This window comes from Mobula hypostoma, chromosome 15 (genome assembly GCF_963921235.1).
Source record: "Mobula hypostoma chromosome 15, sMobHyp1.1, whole genome shotgun sequence".
In the NCBI taxonomy this organism is placed as follows: domain Eukaryota; kingdom Metazoa; phylum Chordata; class Chondrichthyes; order Myliobatiformes; family Myliobatidae; genus Mobula; species Mobula hypostoma.
This window is the reverse complement of record NC_086111.1, coordinates 40,551,139-40,576,996: the sequence shown is the minus strand read 5'-3', so window position 1 is coordinate 40,576,996 and position 25,858 is coordinate 40,551,139. Positions and strand designations below refer to the sequence as shown.

Below are 25,858 nucleotides of genomic sequence, written 5' to 3'. Positions count from 1 at the left end.
CAATAAATATGGGTCATGTTATCAATCTGGAAACATTTCAATCATAGAAGCTCAGTTATCAGAGAATATTCATCCCTCTTTTATATGAAAAATATTCAAATGAAGCCTAGATTATTTCGTGTAACCTACATAAAAGCACAGTTTACATAAGATGTCACTTCTAAACTAGGTCAAAGTTAGAATTCCCAAGTCAGTAAAGACATTTCTTGCTGCTGCAAGAAATAGGTCCCCTTACAATCATTTGCTCTTAGGTATTTTGAAAAAGATTCCTATAATTTCCACAAACCTACACATACTTGCATTATAACTATCAAAAGCATATTTACACTATTAGAAATAAGTGGTAAATTATAGCAAATTAAAACTATGGTGATATTCAACTAAGTGCCCAGAGACTGCTACACAGATTGGAAGGTAGGCATTGCAGACAGCGATCATCGCTAATTCTGCTTCCAAGGACAGCACAGAAAGAGTTCTGAACACACAGCTTTCCAGAATTCCTGTCTCCAGCTGCAAAATTTCAATGCTTAGAAAATGAGGAGAAATGATAACTGAGAATTTAGAAGCCTGCACAAGTTTATTAATATTGCGTACGAGCAAACAGCTGGAACAATTTTCAAACAATAAAATTAAAAATACAAATACACACATACAAGAGAAAATTTGCAGATGTTGGAAATCTGAGCAACACACACACACAAAGTGCTGGAGGAACTCAGCATCTATGGAAAAGAGTACAGTCGACGTTTTAGGCCGAAACCTTTTGGTAGGATTAAAGCAGTAGCATACACACATACTATAGCTGGAATTAAAAACAGCCATATTTTCAGGCCACAAAAGTGAAAATTAGCTTGGGACATCAGTGAAAATCATGAAATTGCTTTAGTTTTACCAGGGAGAAGAGAAATAGTCAGAAACAAAATTGAAAATGAGATTCTGCTTTAAAATGGTTTTTGCACAGCCCATTGTAGTTCCAGGTGCTATGGATCTGCTTTTAAAAAAATAATTGTATGATTTCAGACACACTCTAGCCCAGAGACAACAATATAGCACTACTGTTTAAACTAACACAACTTATAGATGGCATTAAACTAATTTCTAATTGATGGAGACAGTGGGCCACAAATGCTATAAAGCAGATGCTTACTCTTAAACTAAAAACGAGAGATGACTTCACACTGTAAGGGTACAACTTTGCACTTGTTTACACCACAAAAAGCCTTTGTTTGCTTCACTCTGCTGTACAAAGGAACACAGGTTCCAGGAACCAATGAAAGCCTGGATCTACAAGTACAATGTCAGGAAAACTCTGAAACTAGTCCCATAGGTCTGCACTCAGTCTCGCCATACTAATAGTGGAGCTGAATTGTGATGAGCAATGAAACGGAGGTATGTAGAGGTCACTTTCTGATATATGAGCTCAGGTTCAAGCACAATGTAAATGTGTCTTAGGGCCTCCCTTGTGCATCACTTTTCAGCCAGCTTGAAGCTGTAACACTTTGTGGTTTAGGAGCAAGCTGAACAGGTCATCAGACAGTATGTATTTGGAAAGATAAAACAGGGGATGGGGTAGAAATGACTTGCTGAAGAATTCATTGGGATTCAATTTTATACACTGGCAATTCATTGAAATTAATTTTTGCCCATAATTCAATCCTGCGGTCCTGATGCGATTTAATCATTTGAGCGCAACTTTCAGTTTAACTATTTCAGAGCCAGGTAAACCAACTTCTTGAGTCTCATCTTCCTTTCAGATAATTTCCCTCCATCTTCCAGATTGGTGAAACACAGCAGTGCCAGTGAAAAGAACAAATTCAAAAGCCACCAGTTACCAACACAAATCACTTGCACGTGATCACAACCCTGTACACGAGAAGTCCCAGCTTAACATTCTCAAATGGCCAACATTATTGGTTTTACTGTAGGCCTATTAAGCTACAGTGATCACAGATCCTTTGAGAAGATGGTAATCGCAAGATCATTAGACAACTGGAGGAGCTGCACTTGAGGTTACTAAGGGAACTAGCTCTGAGTACTAACTCTAAAGAGTATCCTTCTATCCTGATTACAGAATAGGCACAAATCGTATTTATGGTAAGGTCACCAGAGGTTGATGTATAAAGTTGGTATGTCTTTGCATTTAGGGGTCAGAACCACTGATCTGGAGATTCAAGTTTAAATCTCACTAAATCTAGGATAAAATGATAAGTGACCACAAAACTAGTAGACTGTCACACAAACCTAACCCAATGGCTTTCGTTGGAAGGAAGTTTGCCATCTGCATTTAATCTGGTTCATACACAATCCAGACCCATTCGGATTGTGACCGACTCCCAACTGGCTCCACAGTTCAGGTGCCATAAGGAATGTCTGGCCTTGCTAGAGACATCCACATTCCATTCAAGGATAGAAAGAATAATTAAAAGCTGCGAAACTTTTCAGACCCTCTCACCAGTCAAACAGCAGCAAGCCATCACCCTTCCAATGGAACAAGGGTTCCCAACCTTTTTTATGCCATAGACTCCTACCATTAACCAAGGAGCCCATGGACCCCAGGTTGGATACCCCTACAATGGAAGAACCTAGTCAGGTTAGCCTGCAAATCATCAGACACCTCAAAACATGAATCATTCTGCGAGCCAATCGCTATTACACTCGGGAAGGAGTCACTATAGAACAAATTTTTCATTTTGAAACACTGCCCCCTTTTTGTTGCAACTCCACAGCAAAGTACCTGAGCATCCTGAACAGCAAAAGAAATGCCTCATCGGTTTTACAGGATAAACTTGCAACAGGACTTTGTTGATAATGGACCATTACCGGATGGATAAACTTGTCCTGTGTTCTCTTAAATACAAGAAATTACAGGTTATCTAGCCAAGAATTTCTTTAAATACAACCATGATAGAACAGCTGAGGAGAATCCACCTGCTGAGACCTTTGTTGTTTTTGTTATATGACTCGGGTTACAGTGTTGGTTATATGATAATTAAGTTTGCAGATGGCATGAAAATTGTGGAGTCACAGATACCAAAGGTTGTTTAAGAATGCAGTGGGGTGTTGATTAGCTGGAAAGACCGGCAAAACAGTGGCAGATGGAATTTAATCCCTACAAGTGTGAGGCAATTGACTTTGGGAAGCCAAGTTCTGGTAGGGCGTATAAAGCAAATGACAGGGACCTTAGGACCAATATTGTCAGGGAGGCCTTAGGCTGCTAATCCATTGTCTCTGAAAGTGGTAAAACGGTTGGGCAGGGTAGTGAGGTGCTAGATTTCTTTGGCAGAAGAGATGGAACTTCATGTTGCAGCTGTAAAAACCATCATCTAGACCCCAAAGAGAAATGTGTACAGTTCTGGCAGCCACACAATAGGAAGGTGTGGTAGCAATAGAAAGAGTGACTAAGTGATTCACCAGGATGTTGGCTGGAATAGAGGGCCATCGTTATGAAGAGAGAAAAGCCAAACCGTTATTTTTACCCCCTCACTTGCATGTAGGTGGCCCAGGGGTGACGTTATAGAGGGGGGGGGCGGCAGAGATAGGATAGATAGAAACTTTTTCACAGGAGGGTTCTCTAGAACTAGAGAACAGGGGGTTTAAATTGAGAGGAGAGAAATTTAAAGGCGATCTCAGGGGTATGTTTTTCCAAGGGTGGTGGTTATAGGAATAAAATGCCAGAGAAGGTGGTGAAGATGGATACAATTATTATAACATTTAAGAGGCATTTGGACATGTTCTTGGACAGGAAAGGTGGTGGCAAGATGGGCCTAATATGGGCAAATGGGCTGATGGTACAAAGCATCGTGGATGTCTGGATAAGGGAAGCTGAAAAGGTCCATTTCTCTGCTATACGTTTCTGTGATTCTGTCTGTGCAAAGTACACACACGATGGACAGAGAAACATCCTACCAAAGGCGTGTTACAATTCTTCACGCACTGAGAACCACATGGTGCAAATGGAAGGGTCGTTGGGTGAAAACTTGAGAGTATGGCAGTTAGTTGACATCTATTTCTGAATGATAAAATTGGTATAATTCATTGGTTGCCAAAATGGGGACTTGCATGATTTGGTACACAAAACAGTTTCATCTTCAGAATTCCATCGAGATACACATTATCCCAATGCTTTCCTCTCAATACACATGGTTTCAGATACATTCCAAGAAAGATAGAAGGAATGAGATTGTATTTTATCCAGAGAGCTAATATACAAGGATGATCACACACAGGTGCTATGACCTGGAGATGTGACCAGTGCATAGTCCCTTCTTCATACTTAGGTTACCCTCCATCATATTATGTGGCAACTATGCGGATTTAGAGTGATGTGGAACAACGCAAAAATGAACTTCCACGTGGAGATGAAAACCATTAGCAGCACCAGTAAGTTACACTACCACAGTCTCATGGTCCAGCACATCCACGATGCTCCCTCAGACACCAGGGATCAATCTAGCTCAAAACGGAATGCAAGATGTCAGGAGCAGCACAAGGCATAGTGAAAACCAAGGTGCCGTCTGCATGCACAACAATCCCACAGCCAATGGATCAGATCAAAGTTCTGCAGTCCTGGCATATTCAGCTGAGAACAGTGGTGACAATTAACTCCTGACAGCTGGCAGCCACTCCTAAAAATATCCTTATCGACAAAGATGCCATCAGCTTGCAGAAATATTTACAATCACGTTCAGACAGGAGGGGGTATCAGCTTCCTTTCAAGAGCCCCATCATCATAGCAACCATTTTCCAGCCAATTCTGTTGACTCCACATGACAACAAGAGTTTGAGAGAAGTACAGTACTGTGCAAAAGTCTTGGGCACATATATATAGTGCTAGTTTGCCGAAGACTTTTACACAGTACTGTAGTAATTTTATGTACTGTGCTATTCTGCTGCTGCAAAAAACAAATTTTATGACTTTTGAGAGTGATGTCAAAACTGATTCTGATATGGGTCCCTATTATGGACTAAGGGTGGGAATGAGACAAGGAGAGGTGAACTGTGGTTGGCAAAAGGGGAAGGGAGTGGGAAACAGAGAGTCATTCAGTGATGACCTATAAAAAATGACCTTGCCTGGTGTCTCAGGGCTGGGTGAGTCTGCACCTGTGCCACCACCCGCCCCTGGCACTCCTCCTCTGCCACCTGTTCCAGGCTCCACCCTCACCATTCCCAACATCCTTTATTCCCACCAGATTTACAAAGTTGCTCTCCGCTCCACATTGACAAATACAGACACTACTGTGCAAATGTCTTAGGCACCCATACATAAAAGACTCTTGCACAGAACTGAAGGTGTAGCAAAGATTGTTGGACCAGGCAATATTCCAGCGGGAGTAATGGAGACCCATGGTTCTGGAAAAAATCCTGCTTCTGGCCAATTTACTCCATCAATAGCCTAGGGATCACCATTGCCCAGAGACTCGCTAAAACACAAACGTAGCTCTGTACAGAAGCAGGGCATCTGCAGTGAGTGATACACCACAAAGACTTTGCACCATCTGTACACACAAACATGGAACCTAATGAAATACTCGCCACTTAACTGGGTAAGTGCAACTCCAACAACACGTGTGAAGTTTAGAACCATCTGGGCTAAGTAGCCCCTTTTTAGTAATTCATCCACTGGCATAAACATTTATTCCACCCACCGCCAATGCACAACCGTACAACGTGTGCCTTCTGCAAAACGCTCTGCAGTTACTTCATCAGGTTGCTCACACAGCGGCTCCAAAGCCTACAAGTTTCTCCATCGGGAAAGCACAATGCCAGTAGGGACATGGGAACACAAGCATCACTGCAAATTTCCCCTTCAGATTGTGCACTGTCCCAAAATGGGAATATAACCTTGCCCGTGCTAAATCATACCATTCCCTTCCCAAGAACTCTGCGGAAGAAGCTTCACAAGAAGGGATGCAGTGATTTAACCAAGAAGCTTCCAATCATTCTCTCACAGTTATCTATGGGAACAATAGATGTTGCCATGGTCAGCAATGTCCCGATTCCCAAAAAACTAAAAGAACAGACACTATCTGTAAGGGAAATCCAATAGCTCTTAAAATGTGCACCATACTCACAATAACTAAAGGGTTGCTGGACACCCATGACCACACTGTTTGGTGCTCATAACATACACTACAGTGACCATAACTCCTTAATATTCAGAGACAGAGCCAAGAAATGTGAACCCATGCAGTGTCCCATGCAGGCAATCTGATTTGGCCCGTGAATCACATTCCATTTACTTTTGCTTCAGTATTCTGTCATCTGCCTGGAGACTCTTTGCAGGTATTTCATGTCCTTCCAAGATGGTGAGAACGTGAGCTACTCTTGCTCGAGTTTCATTTTTCACACAAAGACTCGTATCACAAGAGTCTACATTAGAACTCAGGATATATGGTCACCTCAGCAAAGGGGCCCCAAGTCTCATTAAGGGCAATGATCTGCAGATGGGTCTGTTTTTCTGCATTCCGTTTCTAAATAAGTCCTTCAATAATTTAATTTTTTAAAAAACACTAAAATAACTCCCATTCTGTGACAGTTGGTGGCTTGTCCTGTAGTCACTGGCATATGTTTATCAATGTCGTGAGCTACACACAAAATGCTGGAAAAACTCTGTTGGGTAAGCAGCATCTCTAAAGAGAAATGGACAGTACATGTTTTGGGTCAAGGGCCTTCCTTGAGACAGATGAATGGGGTCAACCAGAAATTTCAAGGATCCATTTCTGTCTAGAGGAGCTGTCTGATCCGCTGAGTTCTTCCAGCATTTTGCACGTTGCTCTAGATTCCAGCATCTGCGGTCTCTTGCGTCTCAGTGCAGTGAGCTGTCTTGTACAAGGACATTCATGACAGTTGCTTCCTCTCCTTATAACTACTTCCTAGAATTGTGAACTTCCTTCAACAATTAAGTAACTTTACCCTGCATTTTTAGCATAAGTTTTCTTTGTAGTACAACTGAGCTCTGGAATTGAGAAAGGATAGAATGAAAAACAAACGGGAAAGGAAAAAGAAGAATCCAGGGAGTATTTCAAAAAGAATACAGCTGGCGAGAATCCACAAACCCACATTCTGAATGCACTTGTACCTCACCTCAATGACACTAGGGAGTAGTGACACACTTATTATATTATTTATAAATAGGGCTTAAATACCATGCAAAGGGTGACAGCATATCCACGGCACATATGCATATTTATATCGTACATGTGAAATTATTAGAATTTCTTGATTTGCAATACCAGCCCAACTGTATTTTCTATGCTGGCTTCATTGCCATGCTTCCATCCTCAGTGTTCCCAGGCTCAGTGTGGACATTTAAGTCTTCTAGTGTGTAACCAACTACCAGGCTTGTATTTTCCTATGAGTTTTTGATTTATCGTGGTGGTAATAGCAGAATGGCCTCGTGCTGTTTTGGACCTTCCATGGCAGCATCTCACCATCTAGTCAAGAATTTGGGTAAACAATCTTCAATCAACATGCTACTAATAACAAATCAATCAGCTTTTATGGTTTGACCTCTACTGCAGGTAAAAATATCAAGGACTCATTTTGCCTCCTATAAATGGCATTATTTGAAGTAATCATTGATATGTACTACTTTCCACTAACGCTTCAGTACTGCTGCAGATTTACAACAATTTTCTATTATTAGTGAATTTAAGGTAGGGGAAAGAAATATGTAAAGGCAATGGGATAGAAGATTAAGTAAATGAGGAAATGATGAGGAAACATACCATCCACTGAAATTAATCTTAATTCCCATTTTCCTCAAACATCAGAAAAAAAAACACCTTAGCAACTTAAAACTGAAGATTCAGCTGCTGCCCAACTTGAGATGATGGAAGCCATTGTTAGAAACATAGAAAACCTACAGCACAATACAAGCCCTTCAGCCCACAAAGCTGTGCTGAACATGTCCCTACCTTAGCACTACCTAGCCTTACCCACAGCCCTCTATTTTTCTAAGCTCCGTGTACCAATCCAGGCGACTCTTAAAAGATCCCATATTTCTGCCTCCACCACCGCTGCCGGCAGCCCATTTCACACACTCACCACTCTTTGCGTAAAAAACGTATCCCTGACATCTCCTCTCTACCTACTTCCAAGCATCTTAAAACTGTGCCCTCTCCTGCTAGCCATTTCCGCCCTGGGAAAAAGCCTCTGACTATCCACACGATCAATGCCTCTCATCATCTTGTACACCTCTAATGTACAAGATAATGTACACCTTGCTTATGGCAAGTGCCAGATTTAAAAAGCAAGTGATGTCTCTCAGGACTTTATGCAGAGCTCGAGATTGTTTGGGTTAGATTAGATTAGATTCAACTTTATTGTCATTGTGCCAAGTACAGATACAAAGCCAATGAAATGCATTTAGCATCTGACCAGAAGTGCAAAGAATAGTATTATTTACAAAATAACTGTGAATAAAAAGTGCTACAGCACACAAATATAAAAGTACTGAGACAGTACAATATGGATGCAATACTGCTTAGCACTGTGATGAGAGGTTCAGCAGGGTCACAGTTATTAGGCATTTGGCAAGGGCCAATAAAAAGTTAGGTTTTAAGAGGAGTAGCTTTTGTGGGAGCAGAACAGGGTTAGAGTGAGGAACTGAGGCTTTGGTTGAAAAGACTTTGGTGAGAGGGACTGCACTAGCTTGAGGTTGCTGTCAAGCTTGTTTCTTTCTTTACAACTGCCTATCTAGAGCAGTGAGAATGGATCCCAGGGAAGTGGTGTGCTCCTCATGCAAGATGTGGGATATCTGGGAGACTTTTAGTCTTCCTGAATGCAACATCCGCAAGAAGTTCATCAGTGCAATTCCTTACAGACTGTGTTAGGGAACTGGAGCTATAGTGGTGGCCTATTTGGGAGAATGAGGATTTCATAGATAGGAGCTACAGGGATACAGTCATACTTGAATTGCAAGCAGACAGCTGGGTGACTGTGGAGAGAGGGAAAGGGGATAGGCCGACAGTGCAGAGTACCCTTGTAGCTGTTGCCCTCAATAACTAGTAAACTGCTTTGGATACTGTTTTGGGGGGGGGGGGGAGCGACCACCAGGGAAGAACCACAGCGATCAGGTCTTTGGCACTGAGCCAAGCTCCACGGCTCAGAATGGAAGGGGGAGAAGAGGACAGCAGTGGTGATAGGGAATTCAATAATTAGGAGAACAGACAGGAGCTTCCTTGGACTTGAAAGAATTCCCTCAACAGTAGCTGCAAGTTGAATGAACAGCAGGAAGTTGCGGTACATATTCGTACCAACGACACAGAAACGAACAGCGATGAAATCCTGCAGAGTGAAAACAGGGAGCCGGATAGGAAGCTGAAAAGCAGGACATCAAGGTTAGTAATCCCTGGACTGTTGCCAGTACCACCCACCAGTGAGGTTAAGAGTAGAACGATACAGCAGATGAATGTGTGGCTGAAGAATTGGTGTAGCGGCAGGGTTTCAGATTTGTGAATGACTTTGATCTCTTCGGATGAAGGTATGACTTGCACAAAAGGGTACAGGTTACATCTGAACCTGAAGGGAACCAATATCCTTGTGGGCAGGTTTACTACAGCCTGGGAAAGGTTTAAACTGGCATGACAGAGGGATGGGAACCAGAGTGATAGGTTAGAGGGTGGAGCAATCGGTGTAATTGTAGATGAACCTGCGGAGAGACTGAGAGGAAGGAAAGGCAATGGAAAAGGCACAAATGCGGTCAGATGGATGGATGCGAGACATTTCAGAAACAAGGTTGATGGAGTTGGAGCATGGATCAGTCCATGGAACTATGACATTGCGGTCATTAGAAACTCGGCTGTCAGGTGGGCAGGAATGGCTACTACTATAGATGATCTGGGATTCAGAGGTTTCAAAAAGGACAGGGAGAAAGGTAAAGATATTAAAAAGTGGGGGAACTGGCATCGTTAATCAGGGGTAGTATCATGGATGACAGATCCAGAAAGGGAAGAAGTTGTGGAGGGATTGCCTTCTGAGTCAGTGTGGGTTTAAGTCAGAAACAGTAAGGGAGCTATCACTGCATTGGGAGTATTATATAGAATCCCCCAACAACACAGCAGACTTGGAGGCAGATTTTGGAAAGGAGCAAAAGTAACAGGTTGTTGTCATGGGTAACTTCATCTTCCCTTTCACGGGCACCTCTTTAGTGCAAAAGGTTTACTTGGGGCAGAATTTGTTAGGTGTGTCAAGTCCGACTAGAGGAGAGGTCATACTGGATCTAGTACGAGACGATGAACCTAGTCAGGTGATAGATCTCTTAGTAAGTGAGTAGGTCAGACGCAGTGATCACAACTCCCTAACCTTTACCATTGCCTTGGGTAGGAGCAGGTGGTATTAATAGAGGGAGGGTGAATTATGATGCAATAAGACAGGAACTTGGGAGCATGAATTAGTAACAGATGTAATCAAAGAAATGCACAACAGAAATGCGGAGGTTGTTTAGGGAGCACTAGCATGGGGTTCTGGATAGGTTTGTTCCATCAAAGCAGGGAAAAAATGGTAGGGTGCAGGAACCGTGGAATCTTGCAACATCCAGCCAAAAAAGAAAAAAGAAAGATCAGACAGGGCTCTAGAGGTTTACAAGGTAGACAGGAGCTGAAGAATAAACTTAGGAGAGCTAGAAGGGAAATGAGAAGACTTTGGTAAGTAGGGTTAAAGAAAGCCCCAAGACATTCTAACCATATGTGAAGAACAAGAGGATGACTGGAGCGAGGGTAGGACTAATCAAGAATAAAAGTGGCATGTCTGGAGTCAGAGAAGGTCCTTCAAGAACTAGGGAGAGGGATCTTGATGAATACGAGGATGGTGTGGAATAGGGTGATATGTTGGAACTTAAGAGTTTAAGAGAGAGGATGTGCTGAAACTTTTTGAAGACATTACATAGAAACATAGAAAATAGGTGCAGAGTAGGCCATTCGGCCCTTCGAGCCTGCACCGCCATTTATTATGATCATGGCTGATCATCCAACTCAGAACCCTGCCCCAGCCTTCCCTCCATACCCCCTGACCCCTGTAGCCACAAGGGCCATATCTAACTCCCTCTTAAACATACCAATGAACTGGCCTCAACAGTTTCCTGTGGCAGAGAATTCCACAGATTCACCACTCTCTGTGTGAAGAAGTTTTTCCTAATCTCGGTCCTAAAAGGCTTCCCCTCTATCCTCAAACTGTGACCCCTCGTTCTGGACTTCCCCAACATCGGGAACAATCTTCCTGCATCTAGCCTGTCCAATCCCTTTAGGATCTTATACGTTTCAATCAGATCCCCCCCTCAATCATCTAAATTCCAACGAGTACAAGCCCAGTTCATCCAGTCTTTCTTCATATGAAAGGCCTGCCATCCCAGGAATCAATCTGGTGAACCTTCTTTGTACTCCCTCTATGGCAAAGATGTCTTTCCTCAGGTTAGGGGACCGAAACTGCACACAATACTCCAGGTGTGGTCTCACCAAGGCCCTGTACAACTGCAGTAGTACCTCCCTGCTCCTGTACTCGAATCCTCTCGCTATAAATGCCAGCATACCATTCGCCTTTTTTACCGCCTGCTGTACCTGCATGCCCACTTTCAATGACTGGTGTATAATGACACCCAGGTCTCATTGCACCTCCCCTTTTCCTAATCGGCCACCATTCAGATAATAATCTGTTTTCCTATTTTTGCCACCAAAGTGGATAACTTCACATTTATCCACATTAAATTGCATCTGCCATGAGTTTGCCCACTCACTCAACCTATCCAAGTCACCCTGCATCCTCTTAGCATCCTCCTCACTGCTAACACTGCCACCCAGCTTCGTGTCATCCGCAAACTTGGAGATACTGCATTTAATTCCCTCATCCAAGTCATTAATATATATTGTAAACAACTGGGGTCCCAGCACTGAGCCCTGCGGTACCCCACTAGTCACCGCCTGCCATTCTGAAAAGGTCCCGTTTATTCCCACTCTTTGCTTCCTGTCTGCTAACCAATTCTCCACCCACACCAATACCTTACCCCCAATACCGTGTGCTTTAAGTTTGCACACTAATCTCCTGTGTGGGACCTTGTCAAAAGCCTTTTGAAAATCCAAATATACCACATCCACTGGTTCTCCCCTATCCACTCTACTAGTTACATCCTCAAAAAATTCTATGAGATTCATCAGACATGATTTTCCTTTCACAAATCCATGCTGACTTTGTCCGACCATTTCACCGCTTTCCAAATGTGCTGTTATCACATCCTTGATAACTGACTCCAGCAGTTTCCCCACCACCGACGTTAGGCTAACCGGTCTATAATTCCCCGGTTTCTCTCTCCCTCCTTTTTTAAAAAGTGGGGTTACATTAGCCACCTTCCAATCCTCAGGAACTAGTCCAGAATCTAACAAGTTTTGAAAAATTATCACTAATGCATCCACTATTTCTTGGGCTACTTCCTTAAGCACTCTGGGATGCAGACCATCTGGCCCTGGGGATTTATCTGCCTTCAATCCCTTCAATTTACCTAACACCACTTCCCTACTAACATGTATTTCACTCAGTTCCTCCATCTCACTGGACCCTCTGTCCCTTACTATTTTTGGAAGATTATTTATGTCCTCCTTAGTGAAGACAGAACCAAAGTAATTATTCAATTGGTCTGCCATGTCCTTGCTCCCCATAATCAATTCACTTGTTTCTGTCTGCAGGGGACCTACATTTGTCTTTACCAGTCTTTTCCTTTTTACATATCTATAAAAGCTTTTACAGTCCGTTTTTATGTTCCCCACCAGTTTTCTCTCATAATCTTTTTTCCCCTTCCTAATTAAGCCCTTTGTCCTCCTCTGCTGAACTCTGAATTTCTCCCAGTCCTCAGGTGAGCCACTTTCTCTGGCTAATTTGTATGCTTCTTCTTTGGAATTGATACTATCCCTAATTTCTCTTGTCAGCCACGAGTGCACTACCTTCCTTGATTTATTCTTTTGCCAAACTGGGATGAACAATTGTTGTAGTTCATCCATGCAACCTTTAAATGCTTGCCATTGCATATCCACCGTCAATCCTTTAATTTGCCAGTCTATCTTAGCTAATTCACGTCTCATACCTTCAAAGTTACCCCTCTTTAAGTTCAGAACCTTTGTTTCTGAATTAACTATCTCACTCTCCATATTAATGAAGAATTCCACCATATTATGGTCACTCTTACCCAAGGGGCCTCTCACAACAAGATCGCTAATTAACCCTTTCCTCATTGCTCAAAACCCAGTCCAGAATAGCCTGCTCTCTAGTTGGTTCCTCGACATGTTGGTTCAAAAAACCATCCTGCATACATTCCAAGAAATCCTCTTCCTCAGCACCTTTACCAATTTGGTTCACCCAGTCTACATGTAGATTGAAGTCACCCATTATAACTGCTGTTCCTTTATTGCACACATTTCTAATTTCCTGTTTAATACCATCTCCGACCTCACTACTACTGTTAGGTGGCCTGTACACAACTCCCACCAGCGTCTTCTGCCCCTTAGTGTTACGCAGCTCTACCCATATCGATTCCACATCTTCCCGGCTTATGTCCTTCCTTTCTATTGCGTTAATCTCTTCTTTAACCAGCAACGCCACCCCACCTCCCCTTCCTTCATGTCTATCCCTCCTGAATATTGAATATCCCTGAACATTGAGCTCCCATCCCTGGTCACCCTGGAGCCATGTCTCTGTGATCCCAACTATATCATAATCATTAATAACAATCTGCACTTTCAATTCATCCACCTTATTACGAATGCTCCTTGCATTGACACATAAAGCCTTCAGGCGCTCTTTTACAACTCTCTTAGCCCTTATACAATTATGTTGAAAAGTGGCCCTTTTTAATGCTTGCCCTGGATTTGTCAGCCTGCCACTTTTACTTTTCTCCTTTGTACTTTTTGCTTCTACCCTCACTTTACACCCCTTTGTCTCTCTGCACTGGTTCCCATCCCTCTGTTGTGAACCAACCTCCTCATGCCTAGCCTCTTTAATTTGATTCCCACCCCCCAACCATTCTAGTTTAAAGTCACCTCAGTAGCCCCCGCTAATCTCCCTGCCAGGATATTGGTCCCCCTAGGATTCAGGTGTCACCCGTCCTTTTTGTACAGGTCACGATAGATAAGTCCTGAGAGCCATATGAGATCTACCCCAGGTCATGACTGGAAGTGAGGTAAAAAAAACTGTTGCGCCTTTGTGTTCTCATAAGCCACAGGAGCGGCATCAGAAGATTGTAGGATGGCAAACGTTATTCTTTTGTTCAACAAAGGTAACTCTGGAAATTATAGACCAGTGACTCTTGCTTCAGTAGTGGGCAAACTATTGAAGAGGATTCTTAGAGACAGGATTTACGAGCATTTGGAGAGGTGTAGGCTGATTAGGGTTAGTCCACATACCTTTGCAAGGGGCAGGTCATGCCTCATAAGCCTGATCAAATTATTCAAGGAAGTGACAAATCAAACTGAAGGTAGAGCAGTGGATGTAGTGTATATGGATTTTCGACGTTTCCAATGGTAGGCTTATACAGAAAGTCAGAAGGCAAAGGATTCAGGGAAATTTGGTGATGTGGATTCAGAACTGGCTTGCTTACAGAAGCCAGAGGATGGCAGTAGATGGAGTACATTCTACCTGGTGATTGGTAACCAGTGGTATTCCACAGGTATCTGTTCCGGGATCTTAGCTCATTGTGATTTTTATAAATGATTTGGGTGGGGAAGTGGAAGGGTGGGTTAGTAGTGTGCAGATGACATGAAGGTTCATGGTCTTGATGATAGTGCAGAGCTTGTTATAGGTTACAAAGGGACATTGATAGAATGCAGAGCTGGGCTGAAAGTGGCAGATAAGAGTTCAACATGGAAAAGTGTGAAGTGATACACATTGGAAGGTCGAAGTTGCCACACATGTTGATAGGGTGATTAAGTTGTGCTGTTGCGTTGGCTTTCATTAGTCAGGGGACTGATCAGTTCAAGAGCTGCGAGGTAATGTTGCAGCTCTTTAAATCATGGGATGGACCATACTTGAGAGTACTACGTTCAGTAATCGTCACCTCACTATAGGAAGAATGTGGATTTTTTTTTAAAAAAAGAGGGAGCAGAGAAGACTTAAGGCCATAAGATAAAACCATGAGATACAAGTGCAGAATTAGGTCATTTGGCCCATCGAGTCAGCTCCACCATTTTGTTATGGCTGATTTATTATCCTTCTCAATCCCATTCTTCTGCTTCTCCCCATATCCTTTGATGCCCTGACTAATAAAGAGCCCATCTATGTCTGCTTTAAATATCCTCAATGACTTGGCCTCCAGTCATCTGTAGCAATGAATTTCAGATTCACTACCCTCTGGCTAAAGAAATGCCTTCTCATCTCTGTTCTAAATGGATGTCCCTCTATTCTGATGCTGTGCCCTCTGGTCTTAGATTCACCCACTATAGGAAACATCCTCTTCACATCTACTCTATCTACACCTTTCCATATTTGGTAGGTTTCAATGAGATACCTACTCATTCTTCTAAACTCCTGCAAGTATAGGCCCAGGGTCATCAAATGCTCTTCACATGTTAACCTTTTAATTCCTGGAATTATTGAGCTGGGGCTTTTTTCTTTGGACCATTGGAGGATGAGAAGTGACCTGTACAAGACCATAAGAGGCATTGATAGTGTGAATAGCCAGCACATTTCCCCAGGGTGGAAAAGGTTAATATGTGAGGGAATCATTTCAAGGTGATTACAGGAAAGCACGGGCGGAATGTCAGAGGGTTTTCATTTCCCTGCACAGAGTGTGGTGGGTGTGTGGAACAGGCAGATACTTTAGAGACATACAAGAGACTTTTAGGTACTAAGATGAGAGAAGAGCAAGACCATTAACAGAAGGTTGGGAAGTGTTAAGTTGATCTCCGAGTAGGTTAAAATTTGGCCCAACATCATGGGCCGAAGGACCCCTGCTGCGCTGTAAGGTTCCATGTAAAGCCAGTAGTATGTTTATAAGTTCTATTAACCAGAAGATATTCTTCATTTTTGAATTGTTGTGTATGAATCCACATCCATACCATGGGAGTATGGCATGCAAACTTTGATGTTATGAATTGCATTATTACCAACTAATAAAAATACTCAAGATATTTTTAACAATAGTAATAATAGTTCAAATACATGACACCTATGCAAAAAAGCTATTGTACAGTCTACAAAATGTGTTGACTGTCTGGAGAAAGGGGTATTTAAATAAATCCATTTTCCACAATATACCTGCCTAATTCACACAATTAACACTGTGAATACTTGCCTGTCGACTACAACAGATAACTTGTTACACAGAGGCTTTTGTTCACAAAATTCCTTGGAAAATGTCCCACTTTCTAGTTATTAATTTCACTTCAAACCATTGCAGAATCTTACAGAACAAAGCGATGTCCTAATCTTGTAGTGCTTTGAATATCCCCAACTCCACACATCCTAATGACACATTTTATTAATAAAAATTGGCTTATATTCACTTTATGTTGTTCACAACCTTGGGACTTAGTAGTACCCAATTTGTGCACAGTAAACTCCCATAACCATGGTGAAAATAACAGGATAGTTGGATCAAGCTGAATTTAAGAGAACTATTGGTTAGATTACTGAGAATAACTCCCTGGATTTTCTGCAAATCAAATGTCACAGGATCATTCACATCCTCTCAAGTGTGCAACCTTTCAACTGTATTTTAGCATCTCCTCCAACTTCAACACTCAGTGCAGTCTGAGAGTCAGTTTTCATTGATGGAAATCTGGCATGGGACATGAACAATCTCCTGACCTACAGGTGAAAGTACTTTGAGATAAGAGATTGGCCATTTAAAGCAAAGCTCCAAAAATTGAAGCAAATTCTGAATAATAACCCGAATTTTCAGAATCGATCATGTTTCAATAAAACTTAAAATGCATGTTTAATTTCTATAGAAAATTCAAAATTGCAGCTGGTTTGCGTGACAATTTACAACTTGAAGCAGCTTGTGAACCAAATGCCCATTCAATTTATAAGCTCTATTACAAACAGGGTGTGACAATCCTTTGGTTCCTCAAAGATCACGTTGCAAAGTCATTTAATTTCTTATATTAAATATGTGCAGTGCTTATTTTAGTTTGACATCAAATATCCAGAATGATATTCTGAGGGGATGACAATTAAAATACAAAGTTGCACTTTAAAAAAAACACGACGAAATACAGTTTCACGTGCTAATGGGACGAAGGGCATCCGGAGAGACTGAATAACCAAAAGACCCAACCACTAACCACAGTCACCGCTTGCCCACACTGCACCAGAATATCTGGATCCCGGATCGGCCTCTACAGCCACCTGAGGGCCCATCAATAGACAATCCCTCAGAAGAATATCTTACTCGACTTGCATTACTACAGGCTTAATGGGTCTTTTCTTTCCTTCCCAGAGCTTTAAACATTTCTAAATCAGCTTTAAAATAAAACAAATATCCGGGATCTCTCCCCCCCCCCCCAGGTTAAACTTGCTAACAAATTATAGCAGGCAGCTTTGCCCAGCAGTCACACAAGACTCACAGTAACCGGGAGGTCAACTGTGTGAAGGGCGAGGCCCCAGCAGGGCAGCTGCGAAAAGAAAGCTGCACATTGAGCTTAAAGACCAAGCAGCTGATGAATTTGATCGTCTTGCTGCATACATTACCGTTCTGAGATTGTATTGTTCCTCGTCTGACAAAGAGGAAACAGGCTGAATCTAGGACAATCTCATATTGCTTCCGCCTACATTTACCATGGGAAAAAAAGCTGCTGTAATGGCACAAATGCAATACTGATGTAGGGGGCTATGGGCTGAAATAACAAAAAAAAATCAAGTTTAATACGCCCAACTAAGTTTTCAAAACAATACATGTTCAACTCATAACTTGTTGACATCAGATGTAATACAATCGTTGCAATAGTTTCTTACCTGATGTAATCGCCCTTCGTTTCCTGTGAAATTGGAAAAAATAGCAAAATCAGTGTCTCAACAGAACTTAACACGAAAACGAAAACTTCACAGTTGCCGACCGAGCTTCTAAAATAAACAGTCTGTAGGTAAACCGTAACACTGCAAGTGATTGTAAAGGACACTGGATCAGGATGCAGGCGTCTCCTGTGGACACTGCCAATTCTTGCCCCGTTTTGAGAAGCTCACAAGGCAAAATACCAGGTTACTACAGAAGCTGTGACAAAATTCGCTATGCGGGAAGGCAGTCGGCGCAGCGGAAAGCCCGGTCGGTGGCCGACCGCAGGGAGCTGAGTGCCCGGCCGCTTGCTGGAGGGGCTGCCCCGGAGTGTGGGGCGCCGGCTGTGGCAGGCAAGTTTGTGCCGTGCCAGCCCGTAAACGTTAGGTCTCCTACCTGCAGGACGTGCGCAGCCAACTCGAACACCGTCTCGCTGTCCGCTTCGATCTCGCCCTGTGGGAAAGGCAAAGCAAAGTACAGCCATCAGGCAGGAGCCGGCGGGCGTGAACAAATGCGCCCACCCAGCCCACAGCCTCCGTAAGGGGAGGTCGCCTTTCCCACCCCCTCAACCCAACAGCCTACACGCCACGCCAGTCACTTACTCTGCCTCGCAGGCAGTCCCAAGCCAACGTGGAATCACACACACACTGCACTAGGTGGGGAATGGAGAAGCTCCGACTACAGCTACAGGTAGATGTGACGAGGGCACCCCTGGCGCTGCCTTGGTCGCGCCTGGCGGGGCAGGTCGGACGAGTCGCGATAACACTGAGCTCTGGCAGGCTCGGAATGGCCACACACCGGCCACGCAGTGAGCGGCTCCGTGAAAAGACCGGGACTGATTACTGAGCGCTTTACTCAGGTCGCATCCGCTTCACTCAGTACTCGCCCGAGTGACACCGGCTGCAACACGGATATGTTTGAGGAAAAAACACAGCTGCAACTAACTTCGCGCGGTATCCAATCAATTATTTAATCAAAAACGTCAATTTATTGGACTATATCTGACCTCACAGTTATGAGTAGTGCACAATACAGTATAGGGAGTAGGATAGGGGCCGACTGATTCAAGCGTACAAGAATCCAAGCGGTTTAACCCAGTTGGCATGTTTTTTGGTAGTAGGAGTTACAACATAAACTGGCCGTCATTTAAGACTGCGATGCAGGAAAATTTCTTCTTTCGGTGACTGGCGAATCAATGAAATCCAGTCCTTGAGGGTGGAAGACACATATATTTAAGGTGGAGATGCATAAATATTTTAAAGATCGAGGAATTTGGGGTTATGGGGATCTAACACACGAGAAATTGAGGGCAGCATTGATCAGGTTGAAAGGAGGCGGGGCCCGGCGGTCCAGTCTATTTCTATTTTCTTGAGTTCGTGTGTTTAATACACATAATAGTTTGTTTAGCATATCAGTGGATTATACATAACAGATGGGTGTTTTTACATGAGAATTCCCTAATCGTCGTCCGATTTGCATACATTACCCTGAGAGCCTTCACAAGCGCTTGCTAACTGGCGACAACACATTTCAATTAGGGTTAAATGTTTCAGGAATATCACACATTAGCTGTGAACAGTTTCATGCAGGATGCAATGTGCGTTTTAATCTAAATTAACAGTAAACAAAAGTCTGCTTTCTGCCTGTCCGAGTTAACATCAGTGCCAGATGTCATGGCAAATCCATAATATGCTTGAACAGTAAAACTCAGAGGACAGGGTGGAAAATGCGGCTGCAAGCTGCTCAGCATGCTCACATTTTAAGTGGCCTTTGAGCAGTGAGGCTGCTTCTTTTATATTAATTTTGTTTTAATTGCCTTTTGTTAGTGCCCCAATCATTTTACAAGAGCTAATCCCGATTAAGGAAGTCTGCTATTCAAAAAGTTTCCTTCAGTTACTGTTTTAAAATTTATGGGATCGAGATGATGGCTGCCAACATTAAAATGGAATATTATCTCCTTCCAACCAAGAAAGAATTAAGCAATCATTTAAAAAAAACAATGTTCAACATTCTGAAACATTGGTGAGTTTGATCCTAAATTTTCTGGGTGCATTTGGTTATGATTTTGGTAGATATTTGGCTGAAATATTTTAAGTTTTTTAAATTTAGAGATACAGCACAGTAACAGGCCATTCTGCCCCAATGAGCCAGCACCACCCAATCACTCCCATGTGACCAATAAACCTACTAACCAGTACGTCATGTGGACTCCTTACAGACAACGGTAGGAACTGAACCCTGCTCCCTAGCACTATAATAGCATAATCCTAACCACTGTGCAACTGTGTCATCCCCATATTGTTATGAAGGTATATCAGAATCAGGTTTATTATCACCAGCATGTGACGTGAAATTTGATAACTTAGCAGCAGCAGTTCAGTGCAATACATAACCTAGCAGAGAAAATAATAAATTATTTTAAAAACAATAAATAAACAAGTCAATTATGTATATTGAATAGATTTTTTATAATATGCAACAGAAATACCGTATATTAAAAAAAAGTGAGGTAGTGTCCAAAGATTCAATGCCCATTTAGGAATCAAAGGGGAAGAAGCTGTTCCTGAATAGCCTTCAGGCTTCTGTACCTCCTACCTGATGCTGGAGGTCCTTAATAATGGATGCTGCCTTTCTGAGACACCGCTCCCTGAAGGTGTCCTGGGTACTTTGAAGGCTAGTAGCCAAGTTGGAGCTGACTAGATTTACAACCTTCTGCAGCTTCTTTCAGCCCCTCCATACCAGACATTGATGCAGCCTGTCAGAACGCTCTCCACGGTACAACTGTATGAAACTATCCAAAGGTGTGAATAATATTCTGTCACAAAGGTTCCTTTAAGGTTCTGATGACTCAGAACAGAGTTGAGGAAAAACTTTTTCACCCAGAGAGTGGTGGATATATGGAATGCTCTGCCCCAGAAGGCTGTGGAGGCCAAATCTCTGGATGCTTTCAAAAAAGAGATGGATAGAGCTCTTAAAGATAGCAGAATCAAAGGTTATGGGGATAAGGCAGGAACTAGATACTGATTGTGGATGATCAGCCATGATCACAGTGAATGGCGGTGCTGGCTCAAAGGGCCGAATGGCCTACTCCTGCACCTATTGTCTATTGACTTAATATGCATAAAATTATTATTTCTTTTGTTTCTATCATTCAGTATGCTAGAAATTCAAAGAGTGCAAAAATAGATTAATTCAATTTTCAGATGCCAGGATCCATATCAGAGGTTGCCTGGAGTATGGTATCTCAGCATGAAGAAAAGAGATACAGTGCAGATTCAGTATGCACTCTGAAGTCTTGGACTCTACTGATTTAGCAGTACAACTGTGCATCCTCATGTCAGGAGGAATTATGAGTACAGTGTATCTTGCCATGAGTTTAATATTCATTTGACATTTGTTGAAATATGTTGAATTACCAGCCTGATCAAGGGAACTGGACTGGGAGGATATTTTGAACCGCAAGGGAGTTGAGTTTTCATTTCACCCACACTAGTCCGTGCACCATCTCCCAAATACTGGTTATTTTTATCAGCCATTCCTTTTGAAAGCTGGAACATTCAAACAAAGGGAGTGCTTTTGTGATATTTTTCTTAAAATGAACATGGAGTGATGTGATCCTTGTTGGTAGAGCTCCCTTCAGAGAGCAAATAACCCCTTTTAAAAATCACTTTTAAACTACTTTGCCTTAACTGCAGGCTGATGTTACACACGACAGTGAGTGACTCATTGTATCTTTATAATTAAACAAAATGCTGGAAGAGCTCAGCGCATCAAGCAGCACCTGTGGAGGTGAAAGATGTAAGTCGACATTTTAGATCAAGTCCCTGCTCTAGGACTGGGGGTGGGGGGGAGAACAGGAAAGATTGGCAGTATGTAGCAATATGTTGCTGTTAGCTTGCTTTATTGTTTGCTCGATTTGTTTTCTTTCCACTCTCTGTACATTGGGTGTTCGACAGACTTGTACTTTTAAATGGATTCTATTGGGGTTTCATGGCAGCCTTGTAAGGAGACAAATCGTAAGGTTGTATAATGTGTACACACACTTTGATAATAAATGTATTTTGAACTTCGAACGTGTGTGTAGAGAGCTAGGGTGGAGACTGTAGCTGATAAGCAGAATCAGATGAAGGAGGAATAATGGGGAAATGGAACCATGTAGGGAAGTTTGGGACAGAGACGGGTGGGTAGCAGGGTGGTGCCAGATGGAAGGGATGAATAAATTAAGAAAAAACTAGGTGAATAGGTGCATGCATGTGGGCGGAGGGCACTGGGGGTGTGGGATACCCAGAATTGGAAAATTCAGTACTCATGTTATTGGACTGTAAACCAATTAACTGGAATACAAGATGTTATTCTTCCAGTTTGTGTTTGACCTCTCCATGGGAATGGAGAAGACCCAGGGCAGACAAGTCAGTGTGGGAGTGGGACGGAGAATTAAACTGACATGCAACTGGAAGCTCAAAATGGCCATTATGGACAGAGTTCTGCAAAATGGTTACATATCCATGCATGGATTCACTAATGCAGAGGAGCCGTATGAATGCAGACCAGGTTAAAAATGTTGCACTATCTACAAGGGGTGTTTAGGTTCCTGGGTGGTAGAGAGGGTGGAAGTAACAAAGTGTTGCAACTCTTTTGGTAGCAAGTAAAAGTGCCGGGGATGTGGAGGGAGGTGTGGACCAGGAAGTCCCAAAGGCCATGGTCCCTGAGGAAATCTGGAAGTCTGGGGGTGGGGAACAAGATATGACTGGCGGTGAGATCATTGGATCTGATGTAAATGTGGGACAATGATGTTGCACAGAGAAATGAGGTGGTCAGAGCAGACATGCTGGAAATGGAGGAAATGTGTTAGGGCTCCCTCAACAGAGAGGAAGCAATGGTTCCAGAAAATGTTAGGCATTTCAGAAGCTCGAGAACAGAAGGCCTAATCTTGTAAATGGATGCAGAGGAGACCGAGAAATCAGGATAAAGCGATTGTATCCTTATGGGAGGAGGGAGAGTTGAGGTAGCTCTGGGAGTCATTGCATTTATAGAAGATGTTGTGGCAAGTCTGTTTTTCAAGATGGAGACAGAAATAGAAAAGGAAGAATATCAGAGATAGTCCAGACATTCGCAAGGGTAAAGTGGATGAGTTCTGCACGAGTACGGGAGACAGCACTAATACAGTCATTTACGTTGTGGAGTAAGAACTGGCAATGGGTGCTGGAAAAGGCTTGGAACAACATCAGCTCCTCACTTGGTTCCAGCGTGCCATTATCCGCTCCCCATATGGTTCCACCCATCACAAACACGAGTTGCTTTGGTTTCACCTGTCACCTACCAGCTTCTATAACAACCTACTTATCATGACTATACACTGGCCATTTTTCCTACTCCTAGCTCCGTGCAGGGTCTCATTCAGAAATGCTGGCTTTTTCCTTTTGCATCCACAGATGCTGCAGCTCATGATATTGTGGCTAACTAATTGAACTAGTAACTAAGCACATAATTACACAATGTCCACATCCCTCAATTCACTGCACATTTAAGTGCCTCTTGAACACCACTATTTTATTTGCTTCCATTACCGCCCCTGACAGCACATTCTCCACTCCACACTCTCTGCAGAAAACATACCCTGCATATCATCTTCAAATTAAGCCCCTCTCACCTTAAATGTGTGTCCTCTAGTATTGGACATTTTGATCCAGCAAAAAAAGACACCAGCTGTCTATCAATGCCTCTCAGTCTTAAACACCAAAGCCTCTGCCACTCCCTCAAGTTTGTTCAATCTCTCCTTGTAGCACATGAGGCAGCATCCTGGTAAACACTTTCTGTATCCTCTTCAAAGCCTCCACATCCTCCCTATAACAGAGTGACCAAAACTGAATGCAATAGTCCAGGTTTTTATAAAGCAGCAACACAACTTCCTGACTCTTGAACTCAAACATGCCATATCCCTTTCTTTGCCACCCTGTCAACTGGTGCAAACACGTTCAGGCAGCTGCAGACTTGGACCCCAAGATTTCCCTGTACATCAATATTGTTGAGGGTCCTGTTGTGTGCTGCTTTTATTGAATTTCTCATTATACCGGGAACAGCAACTGACCAAACTAATAGAATATTGAACTGCACAGCCAAAGCAGTATATAGCAAATCAGAGAAAACCGTTCAATGGTCTTGTCATAGGGCACCAAAACATCCCACAAAGTTTTGGTACTGAGGCATAAAAAATAGATTTATGCAGTGGAGAAACCTAAATTGATCCTTGGTCTTTACAACTCGAAGAATGTAACTGAGGAAACTTTGGCATGCCTGAAAGATGTACTTTGATGTGTACAGAAGTATAAATAGTGTGGGGAAAAACGTTATCTGGTAAATTGCTTAAAATTGTTGGAATAATGCAAGAGATCACATAGCAGGTGAAAGAAGGCCAGTTTCAGGGTGTTTACACGGAAGGTCATACTCAGGCAATGAAGAAATTGTAGAATGAAATCCAGAGGGTGTGATGGAAGTGAAATTATTGTAATCAGTTAAAGAACCAACAGCAGCTGCAAGGCTGATTACTCAGCATGCTTGCAAGTGATAATAATGTAGCTTCATCCATGTGGTTATTCATGGGCTGAAGCTGGATAATCAAAATCTGAGGTCACAAAGCTTAATATTCAAACAAATGCATGTATGCAGTAGTGTCGCCCTCTTTAGAGTTCAGTCAACTGCAGTGACTCAAACCCATGGTAAAAATAAGATGATCCAATTGACACTCATTCCTTAGCACTCAATTAATGCTTATTTTGGACATTTCACCAGATTCTTAGTTCCAACAGTTATATATTGGGAAAAACTATCTTTTTCTTCTCCCTCTGACAGTTTAACAAAGAAGAACAAGAAATCTGTTTGACTCCAATTGAATTCAATGGTTCATTTTATCTGTTGCTTTTCCTGTGCGAGACCTACTTCAATCTTTTAGCAGGCAGTAGGTAGATATTATACAGCGCAAGTTTCATGATTACCACACTCAGAAAATATATCTGCTAATATGCATGCTTCGTAGATGCATCTTGGGTTTCAAATCCAAGAAGAGGCAGTACTAATAGCATTTAAATAATTAATCTTTAAGAAAAAATACTATATATATATATATAATAAAAAATATCCAAAATCATGAGAAGTATTTTGACTTTTTGTCGTACTTTTTGCAAAATATCCACTGATAAGTTTGTCCAAAGTTTGGCAGTCCAATACTCAGAATGATCTTAAAACAAAAACTATGTTTTTGAAAATATTCCATTTGATAATCAATAAAGCATTGATATAATTTAGCTTTCAGTGTCCTGCTGGTCTAATTATCAGCTTCACTGCTTTGTTTACAGTAACACTCTGGCCCTTTTGGTCACACACATGTGCTGATAAAACTGTGGAATGTCTCACATCCACTGGAGAAAGATAAAGAGACAAGATGACATTGATGATGGTGTGGGGAAGGGTCCATAGATGGGTGTATAAATATGTTTGTGAAGGGTTAACTAATACCCTAGAGCAACAACGTTTCATGATGAACCAAGGGATAAGGCAAATTTATAAGTCAATAAAAGTGAATCAAAGACACCCCATTATTTATGAAGCATACAAGGTGAGCTGATTATTTTTAAGACATCCCTGTAGAATAAGATTGAAATGTTTTCAATGCCAACAGCCAGATGAAAATTACTTTACTTTGGAAGAACATAACAAGAAGAATTTTGGTAAATACTAAAATAAAGCTTTTTCAAAACCTATGTCCAAACTCTGGAACAGTCTTGGTCCCAGGGCTTCAGTCAGTTTTACTGTGTGATTCATCATAGCATGTTACCAGCCACAGGGTATATTTTATCAACTGCATAGTTAGTTTCAATTGATGTAAAACTA

General features: G+C 42.2%; 1 protein-coding gene across 3 annotated transcripts in view; it reads right to left on the bottom strand.

Annotated features, from left to right (window-relative positions):
* The window catches only part of LOC134356790 (FERM domain-containing protein 4B-like), a 222,682-nt gene that overhangs the window by 79,750 nt on the left and 117,074 nt on the right, over positions 1–25,858 (bottom strand). For 2 of the 3 annotated variants that reach the window (XM_063067933.1, XM_063067934.1), the window contains exons 1-3: positions 18,574–18,792; positions 18,368–18,424; positions 17,935–17,957 (exon numbers count right to left, since the gene is read on the bottom strand). Coding sequence is in view for 1 of the 3 variants with exons in the window: in XM_063067932.1 (XP_062924002.1) it covers positions 17,935–17,957; positions 18,368–18,424 (80 nt within the window). In the remaining 2 variants the exon portion in view is untranslated. Of the gene's footprint in view, positions 1–17,934; positions 17,958–18,367; positions 18,425–18,573; positions 18,793–25,858 lie in introns of those variants that run through there. The other variant, XM_063067932.1, reaches the window with a different exon arrangement.